The 27,593-nt window shown below is 47.2% G+C and overlaps 1 protein-coding gene across 7 annotated transcripts; it reads right to left on the minus strand.

The window, feature by feature from the left end:
* Positions 1-526: 526 nt before the first annotated feature.
* Positions 527-27,579, minus strand: AREL1 (apoptosis resistant E3 ubiquitin protein ligase 1). Of its 7 annotated transcripts, XM_054025013.1 has the most exons (21): positions 25,052-26,047; positions 24,778-24,938; positions 20,620-20,878; positions 19,458-19,517; positions 18,576-18,802; positions 17,636-17,873; positions 16,424-16,593; positions 16,160-16,340; positions 15,080-15,327; positions 12,588-12,665; positions 11,923-12,064; positions 11,353-11,474; positions 9,284-9,359; positions 8,342-8,451; positions 7,503-7,682; positions 7,211-7,336; positions 6,855-6,984; positions 6,716-6,774; positions 5,655-5,744; positions 4,070-4,245; positions 527-3,757 (listed from the first exon to the last, which is right to left on the minus strand). In XM_054025013.1, exons 4-21 carry the CDS (start codon positions 19,471-19,473, stop codon positions 3,655-3,657), a joined length of 2,472 nt encoding a protein of 823 aa, XP_053880988.1. In that variant the 5' UTR covers positions 19,474-19,517; positions 20,620-20,878; positions 24,778-24,938; positions 25,052-26,047; the 3' UTR covers positions 527-3,654. The 7 variants fall into 7 exon arrangements, with proteins under 7 accessions (XP_053880988.1, XP_053880991.1, XP_053880985.1 ...); XM_054025016.1 differs by lacking the exons at positions 24,778-24,938; positions 25,052-26,047 and adding an exon at positions 27,475-27,579 and having other exon boundaries at positions 18,606-18,802; XM_054025010.1 differs by lacking the exons at positions 24,778-24,938; positions 25,052-26,047 and adding an exon at positions 27,475-27,579.
* Between the last annotated feature and the right edge of the window lie 14 nt (positions 27,580-27,593).

Genomic DNA, 27,593 nt, shown 5'->3' on the forward strand with positions numbered 1-27,593 from the left:
AAACCTCCAGATGCCAAGTGTATAGCCCACATTCCAAAACTACCACAACTTCCCAGGTGCCATAAACTCCAACTGTCCACCCTTCCAACCAAAACCTCCAGCTTCTCCCCTGACAACTTCTACAATGCAGCTAAGCAAATTCAATGTAAATACCAGCAGCACAGAATATAATGAAAGGCATTTATATAAAAATTAACTCAGAAACTGACCCTATTATTCATTTGTATAGTAAGTTTACTAAAAATCTCATTTCTGGATTTACCAGAAGTTGCTGCAGAATTTCCAGCCTGCTGCCCTGAAGCACCACAGAAGCCAGCTAGTCTTGCTGCAGAATTTAGTTCAATTTCCAGGTCCTTGATTTAGTCAGTCCTACCAGAAACCAGTGGGATGGGTGAGAAGCCCTGCCCAATCCTGGGAACAGACTTGGTGAGAAACTAGAAGATCTGAAGAGGACTCTTTACCATTAAAGCTAATCAGTTTAGGTCACATCTGTGCTCTCAGGAACAACTCCAAACCAAGACGACCGCATTTTTAAAATATTTTATTTATTATACAAACTATTTACAAAATCCATGGGCTTCCAGAACCTGCTGAACTCCACTTGGAACTTGCCAGCTAGAACTGGGGCCTGGCCTCTCTCTCTTAGTCCCTGGTTTCTAAAACATGCAACATGACTCTCAGATACAGGCAGAGGCCAGGCCCTGTGAGGTCCACGGCAGCTCCAGAGTGAGGAATCTGTCTGAGATAGTACCATGCACCAAAAACTTTCTACTGAAGCGCCTCAATTAGGTGGGAATATTTAAGGGACCAACTAAAATAAGGAGCCTCTGCAGCAGAAAAAAATACAGTACAGGTGACCACAGTGCATTCCGTACCTTGCCCCCAGACTGGAGTTATTGTAAGGGCAGCATATAAGGTGGGTGTGTTGGGAAGAGGAAGGAAGAGATTTAAGGACAAAGATGCTCTACCACTGAAGTGGTGGAGCCCTAGGGGAAATGGGACCAGGTAACAGCTTATGGAAACAATAAAGAAAGGTTATCAAATAAGAACTAACAGCATCCACCACAGTTCTGACTGCACTTGTGTTGAAAGAAAATCCTTGGCATCTGTATAACTGCAGAGAGGCGAGGGGCGCTGGCTGTACCGCAGTGAGGATTAGGGAGCTGTTTCAAGCAGATGAAGCTACTCGGTGTTCAGCCACTCAGTTCCTCAATGTGGAAACAGTCCAGCTCTAGAGAAGGAGGGAGAGGATTCCTGAGGAAGATGTCATCGGCAGAATCAGCCTATAACCACAAGGTTCGAAAGGCCCTTGCCAGGCCAAAGAACAAGACATAAGACTGCAATGAGGGAACAGCACCACGCTGCACCTCCCCAACCAACAGGAGTTGGGCGGAGCAACACTGCCACCTTCTTTTGGTCCCTAGGGACAGCAGTGAATGGGTGAACATACAAGAGCCCCAACTGCACTGACCATAGAAGCCATCCCGAGTGCAAATAAGTTGGAACCCCAGAGGGGGTCAGAACCTTACAAAAAGGGAGCCTGTTTTAAAAAAGGGACAAAGTAGCCACTGCTAAAGTGATCAGTCAGGGAGGAGCTGCACCAGCTATTTAGCAGGCTGTCTCCCAGCACTTCAGTGCCCAAGAGGGAATTAATCCACAAGACTGAGAAATCCCGATGAGCCATGACAATGCTTGGTGTTCCAGCTGGTTTGGGCATCACAATGGCTTATATTTCTGTAGAGATGTGATGCAAACTCTCCCTAAGAACGATTAAGACACTGCTTTGATAAAAAAAAGACATTTTTCTATAATGTTTCCCAAGATTCCTAATTTATTTAGTAAGTTGTATTGGAAAAGTGAAGAGCCATCTTAAAAGCCATACCTCACAAGTCCTGCCCAGTTCAGGGCAGCTACAGCAGAATGAAGGGACTGAGGGTGATGGCACCATTTTTTATTTTATCTATTTTTCTAAAATTAGCTCTTAGGAGAGATGCTAGATTGAAATCCCAACCCAGGATCCTGAATCTTCCTCGTTCCAGTGACTGCATTCAGCACAGGTTCTTCTCACACACCAACCACTCACCAATGTGTGTCCACTCTTGATCTGAAGAGATGCACTTTAGGGGCAAATTGGGAGTGCAATGATCTGTTCAGATTTTGGCCTCACTGTTGAAACTGGAAAGTTTGCCAGCTTGGATCCTTGACTCCTCACCCCTTTACTTCGCTGGGATGGGAGGAGCTGAGCAGACAGTCAGAGGTAACAGAACCTGGTAGTTATAAATTTGCTGCTCATACTGTCTTCCAAACTGTAATCTGGACAATGGTTAGTGCAACATGCCACCTCGTGGGCTACTCAGTGTCTGTTTGGGAGATGATCCAGTTTAGTACCCTGTGTACTGGAAAGCCTGCAACACTAGAAGAAACAGCAAGGAACAGTTTTCAGGAAGAGAACAGCAGAGGATTGGGAAGAGAGAAGGCCAGCTGCTCTCCAAGCACCAACACCCCTTTGGGAAACACTCTCCTCTTCTTCCAGCATACTTCAGGCAGTACCTCCTGCTGCCATGTGATAGAGGTAGAAGCCAAGACCCTGTGGAATGTCAGGGGCTGAGGTACTGGGTTCTGTCCAATACCATCACCCCAACTGTAATTCTGTACAAACAGAAGCCCAATGCACACTGTAGTAGCTGCCTGCTGGCCTATCACTTACTACATACATGCCATGAAGGTGAATGTTGGAGAGGCATTTGTGCTCAGCGTTGAGGGCTCACACACTCATACCCATCCCCTCTCCTGAGGAAGGGAAAGGAAGGCAAGGGGTGTGGGACAGCTTCCTGTGCAACTTTAGGACCACTATCAGAAACATTCACTGGAGGAGAATCTCCTCTTCCAGCTTAGTAGCAGAGGCCTGTACCAGCCACTGTCAGTACAGAAGGACGCTCCTTCTGCCAGCCCTTGGCGGAAGTAGTACAGTGTCACTGCCAGGGCCGGTCCTTGTGCTCTAACAAGAGTGTGTTCCTTTGGGTTGCTCTCTCTAGCAGATGCTGCTCTCCCTCCTCTCCAGCAAGGGCAAGAAACGGCAGCTTCCAGTGCAAGTGAAAGGAAGAGAACTGGAAGCCCTAATGGGTCAGGTACTGAATGGGAAAACAAGCCTGTGCCCTTCAGAGACATGCAATACAGGGGGAGTTACATAAGCTATAGGGGAGCATCAGCAGAAGGACTTGGGCCAAAGCATGGAAAGGTGTTACGGCTTCCCACATGCCAGATCTCCAACAGAGCTTCAAGCTGGTCCTTGCCCAAAACAGCTACAGTACTGGCTGCTACATAGACCTCCTCCTGTGCCACACCAACTCCTGCTCACAGGCTCTCTCTCCTCCCAGAGGGACAGATGCACCGAGTCCTGGGAAATCCCAGTGCCATACTACCCTGACAAAAGTACCACAGTTCTTTTGCCGTACCACTCTGAACTGAGATGGGAGTGAGAGGATGGCATGAGGCATGCTCTTGGTGATGTACTCTTGACACGGAAAGACCACGACATTCCTCTTTGCACAGAGTCTGTGCTCTATCTCCATTGCTCTGTGAAGGGAAGAATGAGCAGTGGACTGGAGCTACGCCTTGCCCTGAAGAGCCAGGAAGCTGGGATGGGGAAGGGAATCACAGCATGCCAAAGCCCTCACATCCTTCGCTGATGGCCAGCTGCAGCATCTTGTGCACTTCTTCATAGGAGTCATAAGTAGGGAGGCACAGCTGGTTAAAACTGAAAAAAAAAAAATTAATTAATACGCACCACTCGTGCAGTGGGGGAATGTCCACCACAGACACCTCCAGCTGCTCACTGCCCTCGGGTGGGATGACATGGTGTCCACCACATGCTGTCACCCATTATATACAGGTTGCCAACCACATGCTTACTACCAGCAGCTCACAGTTCAGAGGGGCCCACACACCTGGCATGCAGTGTTGGCAGCTCACCACAAGGCATGCCACTAGATGAAGTACTCACCACCCAGAAGCACATAGTCTAATCCCACATGCATGCTGCAGGGAGTTCAATGGCCAAGGCACTCACCAGGTGTGGGCTGTCGGCAAAGTACTATGGGTTGGAGCTGCGATGATCTGGAAAGATGGACAGAGTGCAGCAAACCCTCCCGGAGGCAGCTGAGAGGAACCAGTTGTGAACTGCAACAGCCGGGCCAGTTCCTCCTGCGTGAAACTGGAAACCACGGTCCAAAACCACCTCATGACCTGAGAGGGACCAGTAATGGCAGAGCCAGGTCAGGGAAGCAGGGTCACACAAGTACAATGGCAGGTTATCAGAAAAAGAAGAGCAGGCAAAATGTCTTGCAAGAAAGTAGCTCTACCAACTGCCACAGCCACCCCTATTATGAGGGCAAACCAGAAAAGGAACAATTGCATAGTCAATTCTCACCAGCCACCTTTACCCCTTGTTGCCACCACCCACCTCTATTACACTAGGAATGTCTCATCCATCTCCCACAGCACAGGTGCTCCTCTCTATTGGAAACAGGGCTTTGGAGCAGAGCCTGGAGCTGGAGCGCGGAGCAGCTCCAGAGCAGTGGAGCTGCAGGTTTTTGCCTGGAGCGGAGCCGGAGCACAGCTCCAAAGCCCTGATTGGAAATGCTGAATGGGAAAGCTAATTAAGGTTTAAGATAAAAATCCGTATCTGCTTCCTGCATTAGGCTAATATTTTCCTCTCCCACATCCTCTGGTGCCTTGGCAGGTTGGAAGGGGGAACAGTTCTAGCGTCTGTCACTCATGTAATTTGTTTCCCTCTATACGTCTATACTTACCTCCGGGTTCAGCGGTAAGCAACCGATCTTCTGGGATCGATTTATCGCGTCTTGTCTAGACGCGATAAATCGATCCCGGAAGTGCTTGCTGTCGACACCAGTACCCCTGCTCCGCGAGAGGAGTAGGTGGAGTTGACGGGGGAGCCTGCCTGCCATGTGTGGACCCGCGGTAAGTACCTTGTAGTTCGAACTAAGATACTTCGACTTCAGCTACGTTATTCACATAGCTGAAGTTGCGTATCTTAATTCGAACTGGGGGGTTAGTGTGGACCAGCCCTTGGACACTTTGGCAGTTCCAATCACTTCTCTAGACTGTCTCATGTGCCCCCCTCATCAGGGTGGGATATGCTCCTGGAATAAGTCCAGGGTCACTTGCTCAGGAATCTCTACTGGCTGCCAACCTTCTATCTCACAATGACATGGACTGAAAAATCCTCAAATCATCCCTGATAAATAGGCATATCATCCTGAACATCTTCACTGATGAGATTCCCAACACTTGCCTTGGCCCAATGCTGAAATGCTCTTACTGTTGCCTTTTCTTTTCTCAGTACAAATACTGAACTTTCCCCTGCTGCAGCTGCAGTCCAGTCATCCCTATTCTGCCCTCAGTGGCTTCTGTCCTCTTTGTAATCTCCCTTTCCAAATGCAAAGTCTGCTCTCCTGTGTCTATATCACCAGGCCCAGGTCTTGCTTTTCTACTCTGCTCTTCTCCAAGTTCTTTCCAGTTTTTCTTTCTGGAAGCTTCTCCTGCTTTCAGCAGGTAGTCTCCATATGAAGCCCAAGTGACACAGAAGACAGTCAACCTATTTCAGTGGAGGAGGAAGAAAGCTTCCCACTTGCCTTTTCTCGGAAGTGCCAGGATCCTCCCACCAGCACAGCATGAGCCTTAAAATCACAGACACTGATGTCTCCAGTACCACACATCAGCAGCTGAAAGGAAAAAGACCTGCAGTTACAAAAGCAGTAGCACAAAGTACCCATGAAGCCAGCCATTATTCCGGTTACAATAGTCAGCTTTGTGCCCTTAAGAGGCATGCAGGATGCTCAGAGTCCTGGGCTCAGGACATAAGCAAATCTAATAAGACCTCATGATCTCAATCAAGAGATAGGATGGTATCTCATGAAGTACCAACTTCTCCCGTTGGATGTAAGATAGGCTAAGGGAAGGGAAAAAAACAGCTGCAAAACCAGGAAATAGGGGAAACACTGAGAGGAGGGGACTAAGAGTCCTATGCACCCCATTGCTATTCTAAAATCTTGTCACCTACTGAGAGCGCCCCCTTGTAGTACCCTAAATTGACTAGGGTAACAGCTTCCCACAAAACAAGATCTCATGTTTGGATTCCCAAATGACCACTGTACAAAGCGAAGTATTAGACAGATTATGCAGAGCGGTGAGTCTCAGAGCTGGAACTTGGATGTGTGCACCAAGGAATCTAGGCGTAGATGTTAAATGGAGAGCAGAGAAATTGATCAGTGCCTCTTTGTCTTGCCCTGGGCTCAATATTATGGTAGAAGGGTGGCCTAAAGGAACTGGCCCTGTCCTCTAAAGATCATCTCACCTGCCCTAAGCGGCATTCAGTCTGGCTAGCCTTCCTACTACCCCAGGGGACATTAAGAGCATCTGAACCCATGACTCAAATACCCATTGATTAGGACTATAAACAATAATGATACATTATTATCCCTGAAGCCAGCACATACGTGAGAGAAGGAGGATTCCCCCAAACGACACTCAGTGCCTTCTCCCTCAGATACACATGCTCACAATGGAGGGAAGGGGGAAAGGTTTTGGGAAGACACACTTTGCAAGTGTTGAGTCTTTCCATCCCCAGCCAGCTCTACTTTCATCTGAAAAGGAGGGTGAGTGGGCAGGCAGGATCAGGATCAGCAGGACCTACCTCAAGCTCATTCTCATCAAAAATAGCTAGGAGGTTTTCAGGAACCAGCTCATTGAGACCTGAAAGATGAGAAGAGAGTAAGTGGCAGTGCCTCCAGAACAGGGAGTTAGAGCCAAGCAGGGAGCACACAGTACCTCACCTTTCAGGAAGTGATCCACCTCTTCTCTAACCTGATTGGCCAGTCTGTATTGGGCAAGCAGATTCAGGTAGAAGATTTTATTTTCATTGGTTACTAGGACCTGAGCCCCTCCAGTTACCAGCTCAACCACCTGAAACAAGAAGCCACACGAGGATGTCAGCGTAAAGAATGTGTGAGGATGAGCAGTATCATCCCTTTAGCATGAACCCCTGCCTGAAGAAACTCTCCCTACTCCTACTTTACTGATACTCTGCTTCTGTGGCCACTGCTGCAGGGACATCCCACACAATTCCCAACCTCTCCCACTACAGATGAAAGGAGTGGAGACTGTCCCACCCTCACCCATCACTTCTCACCTTCTCCAGCTGCCCCAATTTGTTGTATTTCTCCTCAGCGAAGACGAGCTCCATCTCACTCACATCATTGTTCAATATGAAACAAACCTTGGATTTATAGAATTCTGGGTCATCTGTTTCAAAATACTGAGGAAGAAAGGTAGATGAGGTACAGGGGGTGGAGATGGAGAAAGAGAGAGGGGGGAGGGATTTAACATACATGGTTGAGCAGGAATTCTGGGTCTGCTGGGAGCAAGATCACGTTCAGTTTCACTTCAGCCTGGTCTCAGCACAGAGGGCAGTGTGGCCTTACCTTGTAATGCATTCGCAGTCCTATGATCTGAGCCAGAAAGGATCTGGTGAAACGAGCTCGCACCAGCTGCTTGTAAGCTCCTCCCAGAGATGACTCATAGAGACACTTCCCTACCAGGCGGCCTGCAAACTCATACACCTTCAGCCGTAAATGTGGGGGCCGGCCAGGGTTGGGATGCACCTGCAAACGAGAGGGATCAGAATTACTACAGTACCAGCCACGGTTAACACAAGTGATAGCAATGACCCCACCTGGCATTCACATTGCACACTGCATCCAGGAAGATGCCCTCACAGCCTTTAAACTGCACCCTAAATCTGAACATAGATTCATAGCTTTTAAGGCCAGAAGGGACCATTACGATCATATTTCTAGACTGACCTCCTTCATTTGGCCCAGTGCTTAAGGTAAAGCACTTGTGGGTCTCAGGAGTGACCCTCGGAGAGCACAGCAACAGAGATTAAAAACCAGCAGGGACACAACATGAGCCACATGCATGCCACATCCATGACAAGAGGAAGGGATTCTAATAGGCAGACAGACTGCATCCTGTGACCAATAAGGCCTTCTTAGGTAGTGCCAACCCCGGTTCCTGGAAGACTAGAGCTCCCTGTTAGTGGTGTAACTTGCTGGCTTATGAGCCAATGCTCTTAACTCTGCAACATGTTGGGACATCCAAGCAAGAATTTGGAGAGAATTTAGGAGGATTTTGGGGCAGGCATGCCAGCAGCCGGGGAAAGCAGGCAGGCAAGGAGGCTGTTTTGATATGTTTGCTGTTTAGCTGACGGTATGCTTACATGTCAAGTTCTGTCCACCGAAGTAGGAAGGTAAGGACTCACCAGTGCCTGGTTGTTGTCACTGAAGCGGGTAAAGAGTTGATTGGTGGTGTCAAATAAAGCCTTACAGATCAGCTCAAACCACTCTCTGCGGGGCCCTCCCCAGTCCAGAGCTACAAGATAAAACAAGTCCAAAACCGGTCAGCTCTGGGCCACATCCAACTCTCTTCCATTTCTTCTTCCCACCCAGAGCTGCCAGGAAAACAAAATAATCTCTCTGGCTAGAGCATCTTTATCTCTAAGTCACTGTGATGGGCAGAGCATTGCCTCTGGGAATGGGATCACAGGAAAAGAAGTACAGAGATGGCTGTTCACTTAATTTTCCTATAACTGCTCATATCAGACTCCTGTTGCTGAATGATTTTCCATTCACTCAGACCTGTGGTTTCACATCCATGAAGTGAGCATGAAATGCAGGAGATTAATTTTCACACATTTTAATACACAAATGACTAGTGAAACCTCTTGATCCACCACGTTCACATCCCTTTCTCCACACAGGTGGCCAATATCAAACCAGCCACTATTTACAAGTGACACAATGGGAAGCCCAGCTACAAACTCTAAGGGATGATCTTGTAATGAAGGCACTGAACAGGGACTCAAGAATAATGTGTTCTGTTACCAACTCTGCCACACACTCAAATGTGTGGCCTTGGGTAAGTCACTTAATCTCTGTGCCTCATATCTCCATCTGTAAAATGTGGATTAGAATAATTCCCTACCTCACAGAGGGTTGGGAGGCTAAATTCATTAATGTTTGTTCAGAACTACAGGGATGGAGGCCACAGAAGGATCTAGACCACAGAGGCTATAAAAGGATCTAGACACAGATGGATATGTTGCAAGGCAGCCAGAATTCCACACCAATAAGTGACTCCCGGTATGCTCCTGGCACATTCTCCTAAAGCCCATAAAAGTTTCTGCTGGAGCAAGTTCACTTACCTTCCTCATCCTGGAAAATTACTTCAAAGTTTTTGCTCCAGTCGGAAATGGAAAAATTCCGTGTTGCTTTCAGAGACTGAGAGAATGAAAGGAAAAGCATTAGCAGCGGCGGCCACTGCCCAGGGCTCAGCATCCATGCATGGAGGACTTAAATAAAGCAGAATGGGAGGGGCCCAGTCTAGTAATCTGAATACAGGGTGGGGAGCCAGGAACTAATCTTGGGGGGGTCACTTTCCCTTCAGCCTCAACCATAGGTGTGTTCTCCATTACAGAATTTAAGAGAAAAGTTCCCCACATCTGACAGCTCCTGGTCTCAAGACCAAGACAAAGTTTGCTCAATAGCAACAGCCTAAGCACTGCCCATTCACAGCACTTCCCCCAAAACTGCCCCCTCCCCTCCCTACCCAGAGGCAGCAACTCAATAGAGTTTATTAAAGTGTCTGTAGCTAGGAGCAACATTTGTAAAGAAGTCTCAGTTCTCTCTGGCCCATCTGTCCAGTTTAGAAAATAGCCCCTCAGAGAGCATGTAGAAGAAAGAAGCCCAAGGAAAAGTCGCTGGTTTACATTTACCTGTTACAGCATGACTTACTTTAACAAAATCTTTCTAGTGACTGGAAATATGTAGGCCCATATTCCTGATCCCAATTAAAGCAAAACCTGTACCCTAGAGAGCCCTGAATGCAACCGTGTGAGCACAGACTTAGTTGATCATTAAATAAATTGGAGCATCATGCTAGCCCCTGATTAGTGCTTATCTCTCTGGTTGCATTTGCCATGTGTGTTGTCCTCATACATCAAATGTTTACATTTCTCACCCCCACATTGAATTTCTTTGGTCTTATCTGCCTGCAATGCTACAGCTAATGGCTCTGCAGCAATTTCCAAGATAACAGTATACAGAGGGAGTCTCTGAAAATGCTTGTAGGATTTAAAAATGGTTTGGATAATGAACCAATACCCGAAGCCTCAGTGCATATGATGTACAGCCTGTCCTATCTGCAGAAAATATTCCCAAATCTAAATTTACCAACCATATCCAATTCATCTGACGAAGTGGGTATTCACCCATGAAAGCTTATGCTCCAATATGTCTGTTAGTCTATAAGGTGCCACAGGACTCTGTCGCTTTCAACCATATCAAAGAGACTCTCAACTAGTCCTCCCTCTCCCACACCTGGTCTTTTCCATTTCTGTCACAATTCTGTCCCAAAACACACATGGCATAACAAGTCATGGCAACTGATTGCATCTAATTTAGAAGGTCATTTAAGGACTACAACAGGTCAATCTGAGTCAAGTCTCACTGCTAATGCTCTGCAGAACACTTTGCAAACAGAGTGAGTCAGTGCTCTGGAGCTGTTATTGCCATAGTTCCGCATTCTTCGGCTTGGTCTACCCTAACTGACATGACAGTAATTCTCAGAATATCTAGGGTGGGTTCCCATTTTTCAAGGAATAGTAAGCATCTGATATAGGACAACTGTCAGGATTTTCTTATATTTTTCTAAAGAACTGTGCAAGGGAATAACAGTGCCAGGCCAGGGCCTCCTCCCGGCTCAGAGCATCACTGGCTCTTACAGTTTAAGGGGCAGGTACACAGCTTTCCACAAGCAGGAACAGTTACCAAACCCGAACAAAGCACACTGGACGAAGGCAGTGCTTGTCACAATACAGCTTGTCTTGACAGTAGTCAGGGCTCTTTCTACCACACACAAATCAACTGCCCCTTTAGCCTAGACATTGCTACTGCCATACCAGGAGAGATCAACTGCCCCTAAGTCCTAGCAACTATCAGTGACTGATGCCAGAGGCTTAAGAAGAAGGTGCAAGGCTTTCAACATATATCTAATTATGTAATACTATCAAATGAGAAAAAAAATGTTGCTTCCCTTCCCAAAGCTGGTGATCCGTTTATGCCCTGGAGCTAGAAGCTCAAATGTTGTGATTGTTCCCCCAGTTGGTGTCAACTTGGATTTCACTAGATAGTAACTGGCGCAGGGATGGGTCCTGGGCACAAGTGGGAACAGCCTATTGTCCACCCAGATGCGAACTGTCACGAGCTCACTCACAGATTCCAGCAGGCCGTGGCGGCTGACCTTCAGTGTAACCTTCGAGTGAGGTCTCTTCATATGCACTTGACGCAGCTCCCGTTGGAAGAAGTTCACTTTGTCCTGAAAGGTCTCTGAGCCTCCTGAAACAGTGATCTTATGATTGCATCTGAGCTGCCAACACCTCATGTGTCAGGATGGGGTCCCCATCCCTATTTGCATAGGACTGCTCTATAGTCAGAGTGATCTGCCATGGAAGGCAGGGACAGCAGAACTCCCAGGGAACAGTATGTGGTTTAGTCTCAGACATTCAGCCACTCATAGAAATGCCTTCAGAGGAATGACAGAAAAGCCTGCTGAGCATGAGAAGCCAGGGACAATGAAATCCATTCACTGGAAGTGTTATCGGAAGCAGAAGGGGAGACAGAGGACTACTCTACAATGCCTAGAAGAGTTATATAACTCTAAGTAGAGTGGACTAAATGACCTCAAGTGCTAACTCCCTGCCTGCCACCCAGTGATGCATGCAACCTGGGGATGCAGCAACCTGAATCCCCCAATCATAGTATCTATCCCACCAGCCTCTTTTACCTATGTTTTTATGCAGAGAACGAATGAAAGTGGCTGCCAAGATGTTCCTCTCCTTGCAGCTGAGCTCCACAGGGGGCTGGATCCCATCATCTACCACCAGTGTCAGCAGCTTGTGCACAGGATCAGGCCCATGGTAAGAAAACTAGCAGCAAAGAGACGCAGGACGGGGTCAAACCACTGTGCAGCAGAGGGCACAGCGTATGTGGTACACATACTAAGAGCACTTTCTGCACACACATCTTCCCATCTGCACACCCACACAGAACCAATTAACAGGCACACTGCCTCTAGCGTCTGGATTCCAGCTGGAATTTTGCTTTTAAAAGCCCACTTCAAACAGTATGGGCTTCATGGGGACCAAAACTAGATGCCTTCTTCCTCCTCCAGTAAAGCAATTAGGAGAAGTGTGGTAGAGGATTGAGAATGATCTCTAGGATCCTGATGTTAGGGTGAGGAGAAGAGACATGGCTGGCCCTGCTTGCACACATTTCCAGTACTCTGGTAGGAAAGATGTTTTGAGAGTTCCTGGATTTCATGTATCTAGCTGCTGTTCAGTGGAAATAACCCCACTAACCCAACAGCAGATCTAACAGGCAGATCATTATTCAGCAACAAGGGGTGATAGGGTGGGAACGGCAACAATAACTGGATGGAGACACACCCACCTTGGTGCCAGGACACACTCTGAAGGTGAAGAGGCGCCAAGGAATGATCTTCAAGTAGAATTCCTTCACTGAGAATTGCTGGGGAGCCATAGGGGAGAGAAATCATTAGCAGCCACATTTCTACTAAAGCTCTTTTCTGAAGTATTCTAGACTCAAGACACAGGATTAACAAACCCACAGGGAAAGTCTCCTTCCGAAACCTCTCCTGTGACAATATGCATGCCCTTCAAACCTCCGCTATGCAGTGACATGGGAGAGAAGAATGATTGTAAGCAACTTGGCAAAAGGACTTAATTGTTACACTTGCCTGAAGTGCCCAGGACACACGGATGTGACATAAATATAGCAGTAAACCAGGGCATGCATTAACAGGCCAATGGCACACACCTTAGCTTTTAAAAAGATAGTTGGTGTACGGGAATTTAGGGTGGAAGCCAGGATTCAAATAGCAAGGGATGCTACAGGACAGTACTGCAATGCATTGACAGAGCTGGGAAGTCTTGAGGAAAGTTATCCTGGACTGGCCAAATTATTGCAGTTACTCCTTCAATTTCACGAACATCAAGTTCAAACAAATAAAAATAATCTTGCAATTGTTTAATCTGGGGCTGACCAGGCCAGTTTGCTCTCTTCACCATGCAGAGCATTTCTGGCAGAAGATCTCAGCTGCGGAACTCCCTCTCACTGGAGAGCAGGCTAAGCCCCAATTTTAGCTCCTTTAGGGCACAATACAAGACTCCCTTCTGCACAGGCCTCCTTCAGCAAGGATGGCTGGGGAATGGTCAGCAGCAATTTTCCTGGAGTTGAGCAAGTCAGAACAGCCCTATGTAAGGAACTGCTGGGCTGGACAGCATGGGTCTGTTGGACAGGAATGATGCTCTACATTTATGTATATGGTTCCCAAACACTACAGTTATGGGTGCATAAGAAATGCATAGATTAGACAGGTGCCCAAGGGGTCTCTCTTCCAACCCAAGCAGTAGCTACAACAGAAGGCATTCAGAACGATCTCCAATATCAGGAAATTTAACAGTGAAGCTTGATGAAAGTCCAAAATTATCTCCCTGAATCAGAGTAAGAAGACTACTGGGTCATTCCCCCTCCCCCTCAGACATCATTCCCAGTTCTACATTTTCTAATACTGCATCCAATCTAGGTTTAAATATACCAAGCAATGTAGCGTCCCCTCTTCTGTTTGGTGACTGTTTCACAGCCTCATCTCTCTCTCTCTCTGTGTCAGGAAGATTTTTCCTAGGTTAGGGTTTTACATGGGTACCTATTACTGTATTACTTGAACCTCTCTTAAGTTAATGGATTTGCAAAGTGAGGTCTCTAATGGAATTTTCTGCTCTTCTGGCTTCCCTAGGCACTTTCCTTAGGAAAGGGGTTTTGGTGGGGAGTGGAGGCTCAATGGTTGCTGTAAATATTGATCTGGTTACAATGGCAAAATCTACATTGTCCCTTTCTTAATTTCCTGCCATTTCTCCTAGTTATACCCCAAGGTATCACACTAAATAACCATTCTCTGTTCTAGGTTTTTAAATTTTAATCCCTTCAGTTTAGTTGTTATTAAACAGATTGTACTTTTCTAATCTTTTTTCTAAGTCAGTCTTCCTAGCCCCCTGATCAGTTTTATTGTTTTTAATCTGATTTTCCTCCTCCTGATCATGATCTATAAGTACTCGACACTGAAGACACTTGATCTCACCAGACCCATATGGGAGCTAATTCAAAGCCCACTGACGTCAAAGAAAAGACTCCCATTGACTTCAGTGGGTTTTGGATCAGACAGAGAGAGACTGTTACATGCCCCTTCTCTGTGATATGATGCTTCTACATATGCAATGCTAAAAGTGCAGCAGTCTTTTTAACTGACACTGAATTGTAAACTCTAAATTTTCTGCCCACTCCCTCTCTTAGTCTCCCTCAGCTGTTCCTGCTTTCCAGGTTTCTCGCTCCCATTGATTAGCTAGGTTGGGGATCATTTTCCCCAGATGTTGCAGCTGCATTTTCCAAAGCTGAACCTTATTATATTTCCCCACCATGTTCCTAACCTTTCTAGGTCCCTTTGTATCTCTCTGCCCTCACTAGACTAGTGTTTGCAGCTCCTCCCAATTTGGTTTCAGCTATGAATGTCATTAACATGTAGCTTATACTCCTGTTTCCCATCTTTAATGAAAAGATTGTCTGCCTTGGCGAGCACACCTAACAGGTCTCCATCTGTTCTGTGGCAGACATCTTCACTCTATCAGGCTCCCACTACATTTGTTCCCTGGCTTTAAATTTAACATCTTGGAATCCTTTAGGGGAGGGAGGAAAAAACCAGAGGAAAGGAAACTGAAATAAGTTTAAACAAACACTTAGTTTAGACAAACTTTACCAGCCAAGTCTGACGTGTCTAGAAGCAGAGCCCAAAGTGATTGGCAAGGCAATCTCTGAAATGCCAGAACATTTGAATCAAAACTAAAGAGCAGCAACCATGTGGGCTTTACCTTGGGTGACACGTAGCAATACACTTTTTTAGGTTTCTTCACTTTCTCAGGAGTCTGGCTGTCAGATGGAGAGTCTTCATCCTCATCCTCAGTTGCAGTAGAAGGACGGCGCTGGGAGGAGGTCAGATGCGTGGGCGGGAGGTGCCACTGTGTGTTGGCATAGCTAGTAGAGTTGTAAAGATAGGCCTCAAAGTAGATACTGACCCCTGATGTGGACACATTGCGCTCTACAATGTTCATTTCATTTTCTAAAGGACACAGATGGAACACATGTAAAGCTTGATACAGCCAAGAAACAAAGTTCAGCATCTCACATGAAGCTCAGAGTCCACAGAACAGCACTAAGCAAAAAGTCTAACCCGCTAAGAGGGAACCTGGTAAAGTGAGTCAATAATGAAAGAGGCTCAAGAATGGGATATGAAGCTTTTCATCTCCAGGGCATCAGTATGTTGGGCCTGTCCATAGGCCTGGGAGACAGGCTGGCTTGGAGGAGGGGAGAAAGAGAGAGAGAGAAGGAATACAGAACCTTTCACTTCTAGGGCACCAGTTCTAACCTGACTCCTGCCTGTAGTGACCAAAAGCCATAAGCATATGACAGTGATTCAGTAGCTTGTGTGAAATAAATTGGTAGCTTCACTCCTTGTGGGACAGAGAACCACATCACAAAACAATTAGGAATACCACCTATCTTTTATATAGTACTCTTCAGCTGTAGATCTCAAAGCACCTCCAAAATTGGCCCCCTACTGTTAACCTGTGAGATGCAAAGGAATGAGTAGGCCACGGTCAGCTGCTCAATCTCTAAAAAATTCCCCTCTGAGGCAGGGAAGGAGGCAGCTCCTGGTTTATACCTGTTGTGGGGATAGGGAATGTCTGCCTCTAGTATTTTCTCCATCTAGCTTTCTTTGCCAGCACCAAATTCACCTATTTTAAATTAATGGACATTACCAGTGCAACTGAGTATGGCTGGCATGGAAGGAAGCCACATTTAAATAAAAAAACAGCTCTACTTGACTAGAACATATGGCATCCAGTAGGAGGTGCAATTGGTCTGGGATCACCTAGCATCTTTTAACTCACCACTTAGGACAATAATGTCAAAATCGCCATTGCTAATAGGCTGGGTTTGGTAGGAGATGCAAGCATGGAAACAGCCTCTACGGTGCAGGGTGAGTCGCAAGAACACTTGGCAAGTCTGCCGATTGGACACCACTGACTTCTCAAACAAAACGCCAGAGATCTCTTCCTCTTGGGGACCCAGCTAGACAGAGAGAGAGAACATTGGTGGAGAGGACAACACTCTCTAGCTCAGTACGAGAGAGAGAGGGATGGAGTCCAACTCACCTCATGGATGGAAAGGCTGTAGTTGTGCTCATCTATCAGGGATACAGAATTGCTGGTGGGATTATCATACTCATCTCTGGGGACAATCTGCAAGGTGTGCTGCTGCCTGCACGTCAGCACCAGAGTGGAGAAGTGACAGACAATTTTGGTCTTGGAGGGAACCACCATCCCTGAAACAAAGAGAGAATTTAGAATCAGAGACAGCCCTGAGTACAGCAGCAGAGAGCTAACAAGATAGGAGCACAATGCCCTGTAAAGAATGGATGAATTCTTAATATATTCCCCACCTCTGCAGCTAGAGAACCAAGCCACTAAGCACTGAAATGCATGGAATGGGGAGGAAAGAGCTTGCCAGGGGATAGAGGCCCAATACGCTGAACAGGGTTAACTCTCAAATCTGTTAGTCTTTAAGGTGCCACCGGACTCCTTGTTGTTTTTATTTAAAAGTGTGTCCTCCACTCCAATCATGCTAGCACTTTAGCCCTCAACTCTGGAACTCATTCCCACAGCTGGTCCAATAAAGTACAAATCAGTTGATCTGTAAGACTCAGCTAGTAATGCAAGCTTTAGCCAGAAGGGTATTGAGTAAGTTTTGGGCATCCTCTTTTTTTGGAGGCAATAAAGGGGGCAACTTAACTGGTATCGTGTCTATTTGTAAAATTATTTAACGGATGTATTTTTTATTGTACGTGCACAGAGGGTACCAAATATGCTGATTGGAATCAAACAGAAAAAAATTAATTATAAGGAAAAAGGAAGCTTTTTCAAGTAATGTATAATTAATATGTGGAATTCATTGCTGCAGGAAATCAATGAAGCAAAGTTAAGATCTAAGAGGATTAGAGTCAAATCAAAATAGCACTTGTAGTGACATTACCTAAGATATAAATTATAATTCTCAATCTTTGTGCATAAAGGCATTCTCTGACAATTTAGCTAGGCCAGGATGAAGTTACCCACAAGGGATGGTATGGTGCGAATGGCTATGTAGGCTGAGAGGCACTAGCAGCCTACTCCAGCTTCTATTTTCCTATGTTTGCTGCTCATAAGCTTGCAAGAGTCTCTACTACTTGGGGTGGCATGTGTGAAGAACAGAATGCAGAGGGGGTAAACCCTCCCCACATATCTCTCTCAGCTACCAACATGTATACCTTGGTGTCTCGGACACCTCTATATCCACTCAGGCTCACTACCGATTCACCTAGACCTTACCTGGCTGAAACACTTTGTAGTAGGGGCTGTAGGCCACATTCAAGCCGCCGAGCTTTATGGTAATCTCATATCGCCCAGCCCTGCGCACAGTGAAGGCCACTTTCACCACATTGGAATTGGGCTCCTGAAGGACTTCCTGGGTCACAGGAATATCCATTGCTAGCTCCACATGGCAGATTTGAACTCGCAGCCCCACAGGCCGATGAGCGGGGAAGGGCTGCCCATTCTTATAGAATAACTGCATGGGGAATGGAGAAGCCCAGGTCAGCAGAGATATGGGGTGCAGGGACAGAGAGAAACCAGCCACCTTGCAACAGAGGGGCAGGATGGAGCCATGCCTCAGCAAGGGAGTGAGGGGACAGCAAATGTAGGACAAGGCCCCACAGACCCATGGTATGGGCACCGTTCTCCTAGAGAGAGAGGGGACAGTGAGTACCTCTGAGCTCTGGACTCCACCCCCACTTCCCTTGTTCCTTATTGTACTGGGGTTCAAAAAGGTGACTTGAGAAGAACAAGTTTCTGGGCAATTGATCCCTGAATTGTTAGTGTGCATCTAGAGCAGGATCAACAGAATCCAAGCCCACAAGTAGAGCAGGGAAAGCCACATCCTTACAGGAAGGCCACTAGGTCTTGTCCACATGTCCCCAGAGAGAACTATGTAGTGCCCCCCACCAATTCACCATAAAGGAAGGTGCATAGGAGACACTCACCCCAGCAGTTGACCTAGTCTGTGCCAATGACACGCAACCGCATGAAAGGAGTTTGTTAGACACAAACACTGTATTCAGCTCAACCATGAAAATGGCCTAATAGACAAACAGGAGAGGACCTCACCCTGTCCCACACCCTCCAAACAGTGAAGAAATTTCGCCTTCTTCTCCTAGAGATAAAACTCTGCTCCTAACCCCCAATCTGTGTGGAGACAGAAACATTCCCTTACATGCACTCGGAAGGCCATGCTGTGGCCCACCTCATAGGGGTCCTTCCAATCCCAGGAGACTTTGCAGGAGCGCGGGTCCAAATAGTTGCCTCGCACGTAGTCATAAATAGTTCGCTCCCCTCGGCGCTCCCGGTCCTCATGCTGGAGGAAGCTGACTACACGTGCGGCAAGCTCAAAGAGGAACTTAATGGTGAAGAAGAAGGCTACAACAGATACTGTGATCCCACCTGCAGCAGGGAAAGAATACAGGATGGTTATGGCAGCATGGCCCAGCAAGGCACTGAGATCCCACCTCCACTGAGATTGGATGTCTTTCTACAGGATATGCTCTAATTCAACCAGAAGTTATGGGCTGGATGCAGAAATTACTGTGGGAATTTCTGTGGCCTGTGTTATTCAGAAGGTCACACTAGATTACCATAAAGGTTGCTAGGTTTTAGACTCTATGTATGACTATGAAGTGGAGTGGACTATTGAGTGGAGATGGTTGTAGCTGTCCAGAGTCTGAAGTATGGCACAGGAGAATCTAGATACATTTGCAAGGGGTTTTCTATAAATGCCTACATAAAACTACTGAGATTCCATCAAAGGAAACAATGGGACAACTACCACTTGTAGTATTTAAAACTGGACAAGCATACATCATGGAGGAAACAAACCCACACTAGTCCATAAAGGTAAAGGGGAGGGATGAGCCAGGAATGAGGTCAATGGGATGAGTCTGCTTGGGGTTGAAGAGGAGGGCAACGTGGCAAGAAAAATTCCTGTTTGTTAGATAGACCCTAAACCAATGTGAAAGCATTCAAGACAGTAGAAGACTTAGGGAAACCCTCAGGTTCCTACAGCAAGATACACAGACATTAGGGCTGCCTCTCCACTTACCAATAATGTAAAACATCGGGTCCCTTCGGTGAGACACACAGCTGAGGATCACAGCTGCATCTAGAAGACAAAGCACACCACGTTTAGTTCAGTGACTCCTTCTCAAATCCACACAGCTTACAGCTCCCATCAACAAATACCCAGTGCCCCATAATTCTGAGGGGCCAGCAGGACTCCCCATCTCTTCCTCCCCCCACACACATTATATGCTTCTGTGGGAACTGAGAAAAATCAGTCTTCTTAAAGAGATCGCTAATGCATGATACCAAAAAGGCTATGGAACATCCAATCAACCCAGTTTACTGTAAAGAACGATTACATCACAGATTCCTGTTCTGAACCTGATATATCTGAAATAAAGAAAATGCAGTATGAGCTTCAGAGACTGTGTTGGGAGTGGCAAGTGGGCTTCGGGGACTGGGCAATAGGGACACTCACCTTGGGGTCACCAATTCCAACACTAATGACTGACAGTAGTACCTATCAGTCTGATGGCTCTGTGAAGTGAGTTTGCATGGATCTGAGTTCCATTCCCAGAGGTTATGTGGGCACAACACAAAACCACCACCATAGCTGGTAGCAACTAGCCCTCAGGTTGGCAGCCTCAGCAGAAAAACTACGGCATAAATGGGTCATGGAGCATAAACCTCTTTCCCTCTGCCACCCCCCCACCCCCAAACGAGCCCTCTAGCATAGGGTTGAAATACATTTGGCCCTTCTGAGGCTGAACACAGGGGGACAATGGGATAGGGAAGTGCACCTATATCTTCCTTCTCACTTCAGCAAAGTGGAAACACCATGCACTCTCAATTATTGCAAGGAGATTGCCGGTGGCTCGGGGACCCTGAGGCTGACACATCATGCAGCAGAGCAGGAACCACTGTGCTCCAGAAGCTAGTACTTAGCCTAACAGCTGGGGGTGAAAATAACAGTTTCACACACACTAGTGCATATAATGTAGCTTGCCAGCCATTAGGTGAGGAATTACAATGTGCATTCAGCTAGTCTATGCATGAGGTGAAGTTACTTATCAGTTTCACAACAGCACCAGCAAAAGTCACCAACATGTAGAAAGCTTAGGCCAGACATTTCCCTATCTGATGGCTATCACCTTCCAGCCCTGTGAATCCTCCCAACTCTCCAGCCAATGGCAGTCACATACCTTTACAAAAGTGCCCATGTTCTAAAAGCCAACAGGGGGGCACTCATTCCTCCACATCCTTCCTCTTGGCACCACAGGTGGGGCAAGGGTCAGCAGGAAGGGACCAAGCAGCAGAGCATTGTGGAAAAAGAGGATCCTGGAACTCACATCTTAGATTCACAACTGGAGGAAAGGGACTCAAGTACAGCAACTTATCCCCCAACTCTGGGAAGAGGATATCTGCACTCTGCAGCCGCCAGTTGCTTGCTAGCCTCCCTGCCTGGGAAGGGACAAGAAGAAGAAAAATCAGTTACACCTATCCATAGATGAAAAGAGCATCCTAGAAGGGGATTTAAAAAAAACCTGACTCCATGTCATTGCCACAAGCATAGCTGCTGTAAACCACCACCACCACATGAGTGAAGTGCTAGGATTCTCCATGTCCCAGTACTCTGAGTGTACCCTGGTCTCATATCACTTTGCAGCCTAGATATCCAGGGCCATTCAGTCAACACCAACGCCCCTGAAACCCTGCAGGTCCAAGATGGAACAAAACTTTGCCAGCCCAGACAGATTTCAACAGGCTGAGGGGTTCAGCAGGGCAGCCAGGTAAATTTTATGGACTGAACACCACTTGAGCCTCTCAGAGAAAGTGGAGTGGGGATAAAGCTAATAAAAGCATTATGTCCAGCAAAATATGACTGCACGAATCCCAGGTGAAGGCTATTCAGCTGCAGGGACATTTTTAGACAATAGCAATATGTCTTACAAGGAATCTGAGCCCCAAAACAGATGGGGAAAATGTCTCTGCTGCTGCCACATTACAGGTGTCCCAGATCTGAACAGCAGATGGCCTCACAAGACAATTCATTTTAAGCACTGTCCACCCTGCTAAAACTCTTTGAGTTGCAAAGCAGCAAATATCTCAGTCTGGAGACAAACCCCATAACAGATAGGATCTGTGTAACCCATAGAGCAGTGGTCCCCAAACTTTTCAGCTTCACTCCCCTCCTTACCTCACCTCCACCTCCACCCTAGAACTGGGGTTGGGAGTGGGGTTGTGGCTGGTGGGGGGAGGGGATGCAGACTGGGGTAATAAAGGGGTTGGGGGTGGGTCTGGGGCCCAGGGCCTCAGCCAGGGACAGGGCTGCATCTTGGGCGGGAGCGGGGGAAGGGGCTGAAGCTGGGGGCAGGGCCGAGGTTGGGGCTGGGAGCCAGGTCCGCAGCAGGGGGCGGGGCCGGAGCAGAGCTGTGAGCGGAGCAGGGCTGAGTGGCACTCCCTCCCCGCCCCCTCAACACCCTCTGGGTGATGTGCTCCATCCACAGTTTGGGGATTCCTGACACAGAGAATGGGAAATGTCCCAGGGGGCCATGCACCTCCCTAGCTCAGACCTGTTCTTTCAAAATGCAGAGTGCAAAAAGGAGACCAGAATAAATTAGGAATGACAGCACACTACAGCAGTTCTCCCAAAACAGATCACATCAGCGAGCTGTCTGATAGTGGTGTTCTCCTTACCTTCCATGCTAAGATACCTGCTCCTCTTCACACCCCACTTACCCACCCTCCACTTCAGGGTGCCTACCACCTTTAACCCATCCCTTCCAAACCATCTATTTCAGGGTGCCTGCTGCCTCTCCATGACCTCTTACCCACAACTCCACAGTACAGAGCCTGCTGCCTTCAGGGCACAAAGCTCTTCACCTACATATGCAAACAGATGGGCAAATCTGTACAGAGTTCTTTACATGTGCTGGAGAAAACCCCAGTCTCTTGCTGTGTCATCTCAGGGAAAATCCCACCCACTCTGCTATTTTATCCTTCCCTCTCTGGCTGACAGAACAGAGTTGTAGTCCTTAAGGCCAAGAGTTGTCAATTTCTTCCCTACACAGCTTCAGGCCTTTGAATTCTCTATTCTTAATACAGCAAGGCAGGAGCTGTTAATCTAGCTAATGCCCTGTGATATGGGCTGGGCAACTGACTCATGGCTCTGACCCCAAACCTTTCACGTATGTACTAGTGACATCACTCCAAACCTGGACTCCTTGATGCTCATTCATTTGGCCTCCATGCCTGGCTTCAAACTCTGCTCCAATTGTGCTAGTTTGTTACAAGGTTTTGCCCACCCACCAGCATAAATGGTTTTGAAACTGTATCAAAGGGAAAAAGAACAGGAGTCCTTGTGGCACCTTAGAGACTAACAAATTTATTAGAGCATAAGCTTTCGTGGGCTACTGCCCACTTCTTCGGATGCATACAGAGTGGAACATATATTGAGGATCTCTCTCTCTCTCTCTCTCTCTCTCTCTCTATATATATATATATAAAATCTTCCTACTGTATTTTCCACTGCATGCATCCGATGAAGTGGGCTTTAGCTCACGAAAGCTTATGCCCAAATAAATGTGTTAGTCTTTAAGGTGCCACAAGGACTCCTTGTTGTTTTTGCTGATACAGACTAACACGGCTACCACTCTGAAACCAGTACAAAACTGACATTCTGGGCCCATATGCACAAGCTACCCCAGTTTCAGCCCATAACTCCTTCCCTTCCCCAAGTCATGCTGAAAGTTACTCTCTGTTCTAAGTTTGGTGCCTGAAACCTCCAGAATGAGCAAGGAGCTTGATGCCAATATGAAAATGGGCCATTTGGTCTTGGTTACAGAATTTCATAATTAATTCCCTTTGTCTGACAAGCTGTCTCCCTTAATCAGCCCAGCAAGTTCCTTATTTCATTACCGCTACATGAAATGGTAGGCAAGGCGCCAGGTCAGGTGGCCAGCAGAGACAAAAGGAGCTGCCACATTCACAGCCAGCTTCCCTCTAGCATGTACATTAGAACCAACCCCAAAGATACTTACTCAGCCAGGGTACTGTGGGGTAAGCTTCTTGCCACGGTTAGCTAATACCCAGATATGTAATTTATTCACAAGTGGAACAAGTTATTTTAGATGAACATCGAGCAGTGCCAAAAGCTACCAGCTAACAAGGTGGGGAACTAACTTTTTTGTGAAATATACCAGTACAGAGTCAAGCTCATTACTGGGCAGAGAAAATACCCAGCTGTCCTACAGGCCTTACGTGCTTGATCCAAGGACACAGCAAGTGATGGCCTCCTGCCACTTGCAGGAAGAATTTGAATTTGGAAGACTCAATCCAGATTTGCCTCCCAAACTACCTGCAGAGCCAGGATAGAGTGCATGGCACCACAGAGAGAACTGCGGTGGAGACAGCAGAGTATGCAGCAAAGCTCTGAAAGCTGTGCACAAGTGTAATTGCGGCTATAAGGGAAATACTAGCCAGCACTGGTACATTAATGTAACTGAAGTTGCAGAGCCATTAGAGGGCACACGTTATATAAAACTAGAGTGACTAGATAGAAAGTGTGAAAAATCGGGATGGGGGTGGGGGGGTAATAGGTGCCTATATAAGAAAAAGCCCCAAATATCGGGACTGTCCCTATAAAATCGGGGCATCTGGTCACTCTATATAAAACAGACTTGGTGAGGCCCTAGAGCACATCAGCTTTTCCTCCTTTTGATATTTTGTTGCTACACTGATAGATATTTATATTGGTTTCCTCATCCCCCCCCAAATTCCAACAGCTTTCAGGAAATATGGATTACAAATAATTTCTGCACGAGAGTATTGCCACAAATTATAAAAACCAAGCTGAGAGAACACCTCAGCAACTTTGTAAACCGAACACCTTACGTGGCATATCTAGCCACATAGACAAATACCCACTGACAATGATCAGTACTTCTCCGATCATGCACAAGAAAATGATTCTCCTTAGAGTGAGAATATCCAGTATTTTCTCACGTAAATCAAATGCGCGCAAGGGTATCAGTGCAATTGCACATATGCACTTAATTTTAAAATATGATGCTGAAAGTCAGAAGAGTCAGCTCAAGGGCAATGGGCAGGTTCCAATATCAAGCAGCAAGGACAGAAAGCCACATTGATGGTCAAGATCAACACAAACAGATCTGTCACTCTCTCTCCAGGATTGGACCATGCCCTCGGAAAGTTTAAACAAAGTCCAGGTGAAATGCTGGCTTTGCAAAAAAGAAAACACACACAAGAGATCCCAGATCAATACCAAAAATCTAAGATTCCCCATTTTTTCTATTCCCAAGTAGATCTTAAATCAATGTCAGTACACATTTGCTCCTCACCTCCTCCACAGATACAGCAGGTCAGCCTTCTTCATTCACTGTATAACACAAAATTCACTTTCCAAATAAAAATAAGCCTCCGCCACTGCTCATAGGGAACAGCCACTCACCACTCGTGTTCACCCCTCCAGCTCTTCCCAAAGCAGCGTCACTCAGACCATCTAAACAGCACAAGCAAAGCACTAGAGAATGCATCTCTTCATCCAACAATTAATTTTGGTAAAATTGCTCACATGTTGACCTCTCTCAACTACCTCTTCCCCCGTTTCCTTACCAAGCCCAATATCCTTCCAGTCTTTGATTCTCTTCCACACCACTAGCCCTCAATTACACTTCTGCTGAGGAAAGTACTTTGGGGGGGAAGTGGCTCAGCTGTAATTCTGCCTGTGCTGATGCTTGTCTTCATCATGCTTCACGATCAAATCAGGTAGAATTAGGTTGCATCTGAAAGGCACCATTAGCTCCGCCTCCAAGCTCACAGCAATCCCAGGATGTGCATGAAGAAGAGACACCACAGCAAGCCTTAATTCCCTGTTCCTTTCACAAGGCATCAGGGACATATGAGCCAGTTTGTGGCCTGGCACTAAGAAGTTTCGGAAAAGACCTATGGCCAGAAAAGGGAATGTGCCAACCCACTAGTCATCACTCTCTGCAGGCAGCCCCAGTGAAGTTCCATGCATTTGTCAGGCAATGGCCACGATCAGGAAGTATGGTATTCTCTTATATGAGGGACTGGACCAGAGTCAGGATCCTGCAGAATCAACACTAAACGAGTTCTTCAGACCCTAGAACTTTACCTACAAGAGACAGCCAAACAAAACAGCTCCATATGAGAGGGGATATATAACCACTCTCCATTTTGCAATGAGGTGGGAGGAAAGAGAAAGGGAGAAGGGAAATGGGAGTGTGCTTCCCTTTCAAAACCGCTAGCAAATTTTGATAGAGACTGCAAGCTATAGAATACCCACCCACCCACACATACATACACTTAGAGTCTTGTTAAAAGTATTTGATAACATAATCCAAAACATTTTACTATAGAGAAGTGAATTCCGGGGCCCATCTGTATCTGCAACTTTCATTGAAGAGGACAAAACCACAACAGAAACCTTACAGTTCTGCAAATAAATATTATGCATCCACAGGAACAGACAGCTGAAGGACAGAACTAGAGATACCTTTTGTTAATCAACACACAATAAAGACAAGTTCTGGGTACACCTCAACCAAGGCCACAAAATTTTTGCCCACTACAAAGCACTAGAGAAGAAAAAACAGAAACCTGACAATGACTGCAGGTACAGCAGCACAGCCAAATCTCAACAAAAGATCTAACCTCCAGAACAATTAAATAATCAATTTCACCTAAGCCCAAATAATAATGTAAATCACTTAAAAAAAAACTTTACAGTATAGCAATCACTAAGGACAGATACACCGAACCTTCTCACCAACAAATACTTCACCACAATGAGGTGAGCAAAATGCATACAGACTTCTTCAAATGTAAAATCAGAGACCACAGAAGGGAAACCAGAAGCGAGAGGTAATAAGTAAGGCTAAGCTTTTGTCATGGTTATTTTTAGTAAAAGTCACAGACAGGTCATGGACAATAAACAAAAATTCATGGAAGCCGTGACCTGACTATGACTTTTGCTGCTGCAGCTCCATGCCTTCCCCCGCCACCATGGTGGCTGGTAGCTGCAGGGTTTCCCCTCTGCCCACAGCAGCTGGAAGCTGCAGGGTGCCCATATTTCCCAAAGAGAAAACAGGGCACCCCCAGCCACTCAGCCAAGGTGTCCTGCGCGAGGCTGTTGCCTGTTGCTGGAACCCTGAGAGGGCCCCACTGGCTGCCAGCTCCAGTCCCACAGCCCCTGGGGCTGAAACAGCGAATGTCACTGAGGTCTCTAGATGATTCCCTGACTTCAATGACATAAACGTAGCCTTAGTAATAAGGAACCAAAGAAACACAAGGGAAGAACCAAGTTTCCCATGTAATACAGAATAGATCCAAATTATTTCCTGCTCCACTGTAGACACACTTCCTCGAATGATCAGAAATGACTTCTAATCCAAAGACGGAGGGGAGTATCTGTGCATAATGCTAAACACCTGACCCAATAACCCCACCTGCGGGATAGCAGACCCGCAAACCCGCTAGGGAGTCAGGAACAAACACTAAAAGGAAATAGGCAGGGGATCAAGTCTCAGCCACGGTGGGAAACCCCTTCCTGGACAGAGGCTTCACGTATTGGGGAATCAGACTGTAAATATGCTGGGTAGATACTTGCTGTATCCCCATCCCTCAGCGGGTGCAGGACTCCATGTCCTCGCACTTCGGCACCCGCTGTCAAGCCCACCATGCCGCTCTGGCCGGACTCCTCTGCTGCCCCGTACCGGGGCTCCCCGGGAGCGAGGCCCACTGGCCGTGGCTCCCTTCCCTGTCCGCTGCCACGGCTCTGTAACTGGGCTCCCGGGCACTGCCTCTCCAGGCGCGCGCAGAACCCCACCCCCTCCGAGGCCCGCTGCGTCTCGCAGGCCCCAGGCCCGCCTAAGCCGCCCTGACTCGAGGCCCGGGGCCGGTCTCTCCCCGTACAGGCGGGTCGGGGAGGTTCCCAAGGACGAGCCCCCTCCCCCCAGGGGCTCCTCGGACGCGGGCTCAGCCCCCGGCTCACAGGCCTGAAGAGAGACAGTTACCGGAGCCTATAGGCAGCGATTCCGGGTCTAGGGCCTGGGCGTGCCCGAGGCCAGCGCGGGCTCCCGCTGCCCCCGCCTCCGAGCCGGTGGCCGGAAGTGATAGTTCCTCACGGGCAGGT

The sequence above is a fragment of the Malaclemys terrapin genome, chromosome 4 (genome assembly GCF_027887155.1).
Source record: "Malaclemys terrapin pileata isolate rMalTer1 chromosome 4, rMalTer1.hap1, whole genome shotgun sequence".
NCBI lineage: Eukaryota > Metazoa > Chordata > Testudines > Emydidae > Malaclemys > Malaclemys terrapin.

Bases quoted from the DNA above. Each gene is read 5' to 3' on its own strand.
- AREL1 (XM_054025010.1), bottom strand. The intron at 7,683-8,341 runs GTGAGTCCTTAC...TCTCGTTTGCAG, and splicing joins GTGACAACAACCAGGCACTG to GTGCATCCCAACCCTGGCCG. The intron at 6,775-6,854 runs GTGAGGTACTGT...CTCATCTTTCAG, and splicing joins GGTGGATCACTTCCTGAAAG to GTCTCAATGAGCTGGTTCCT.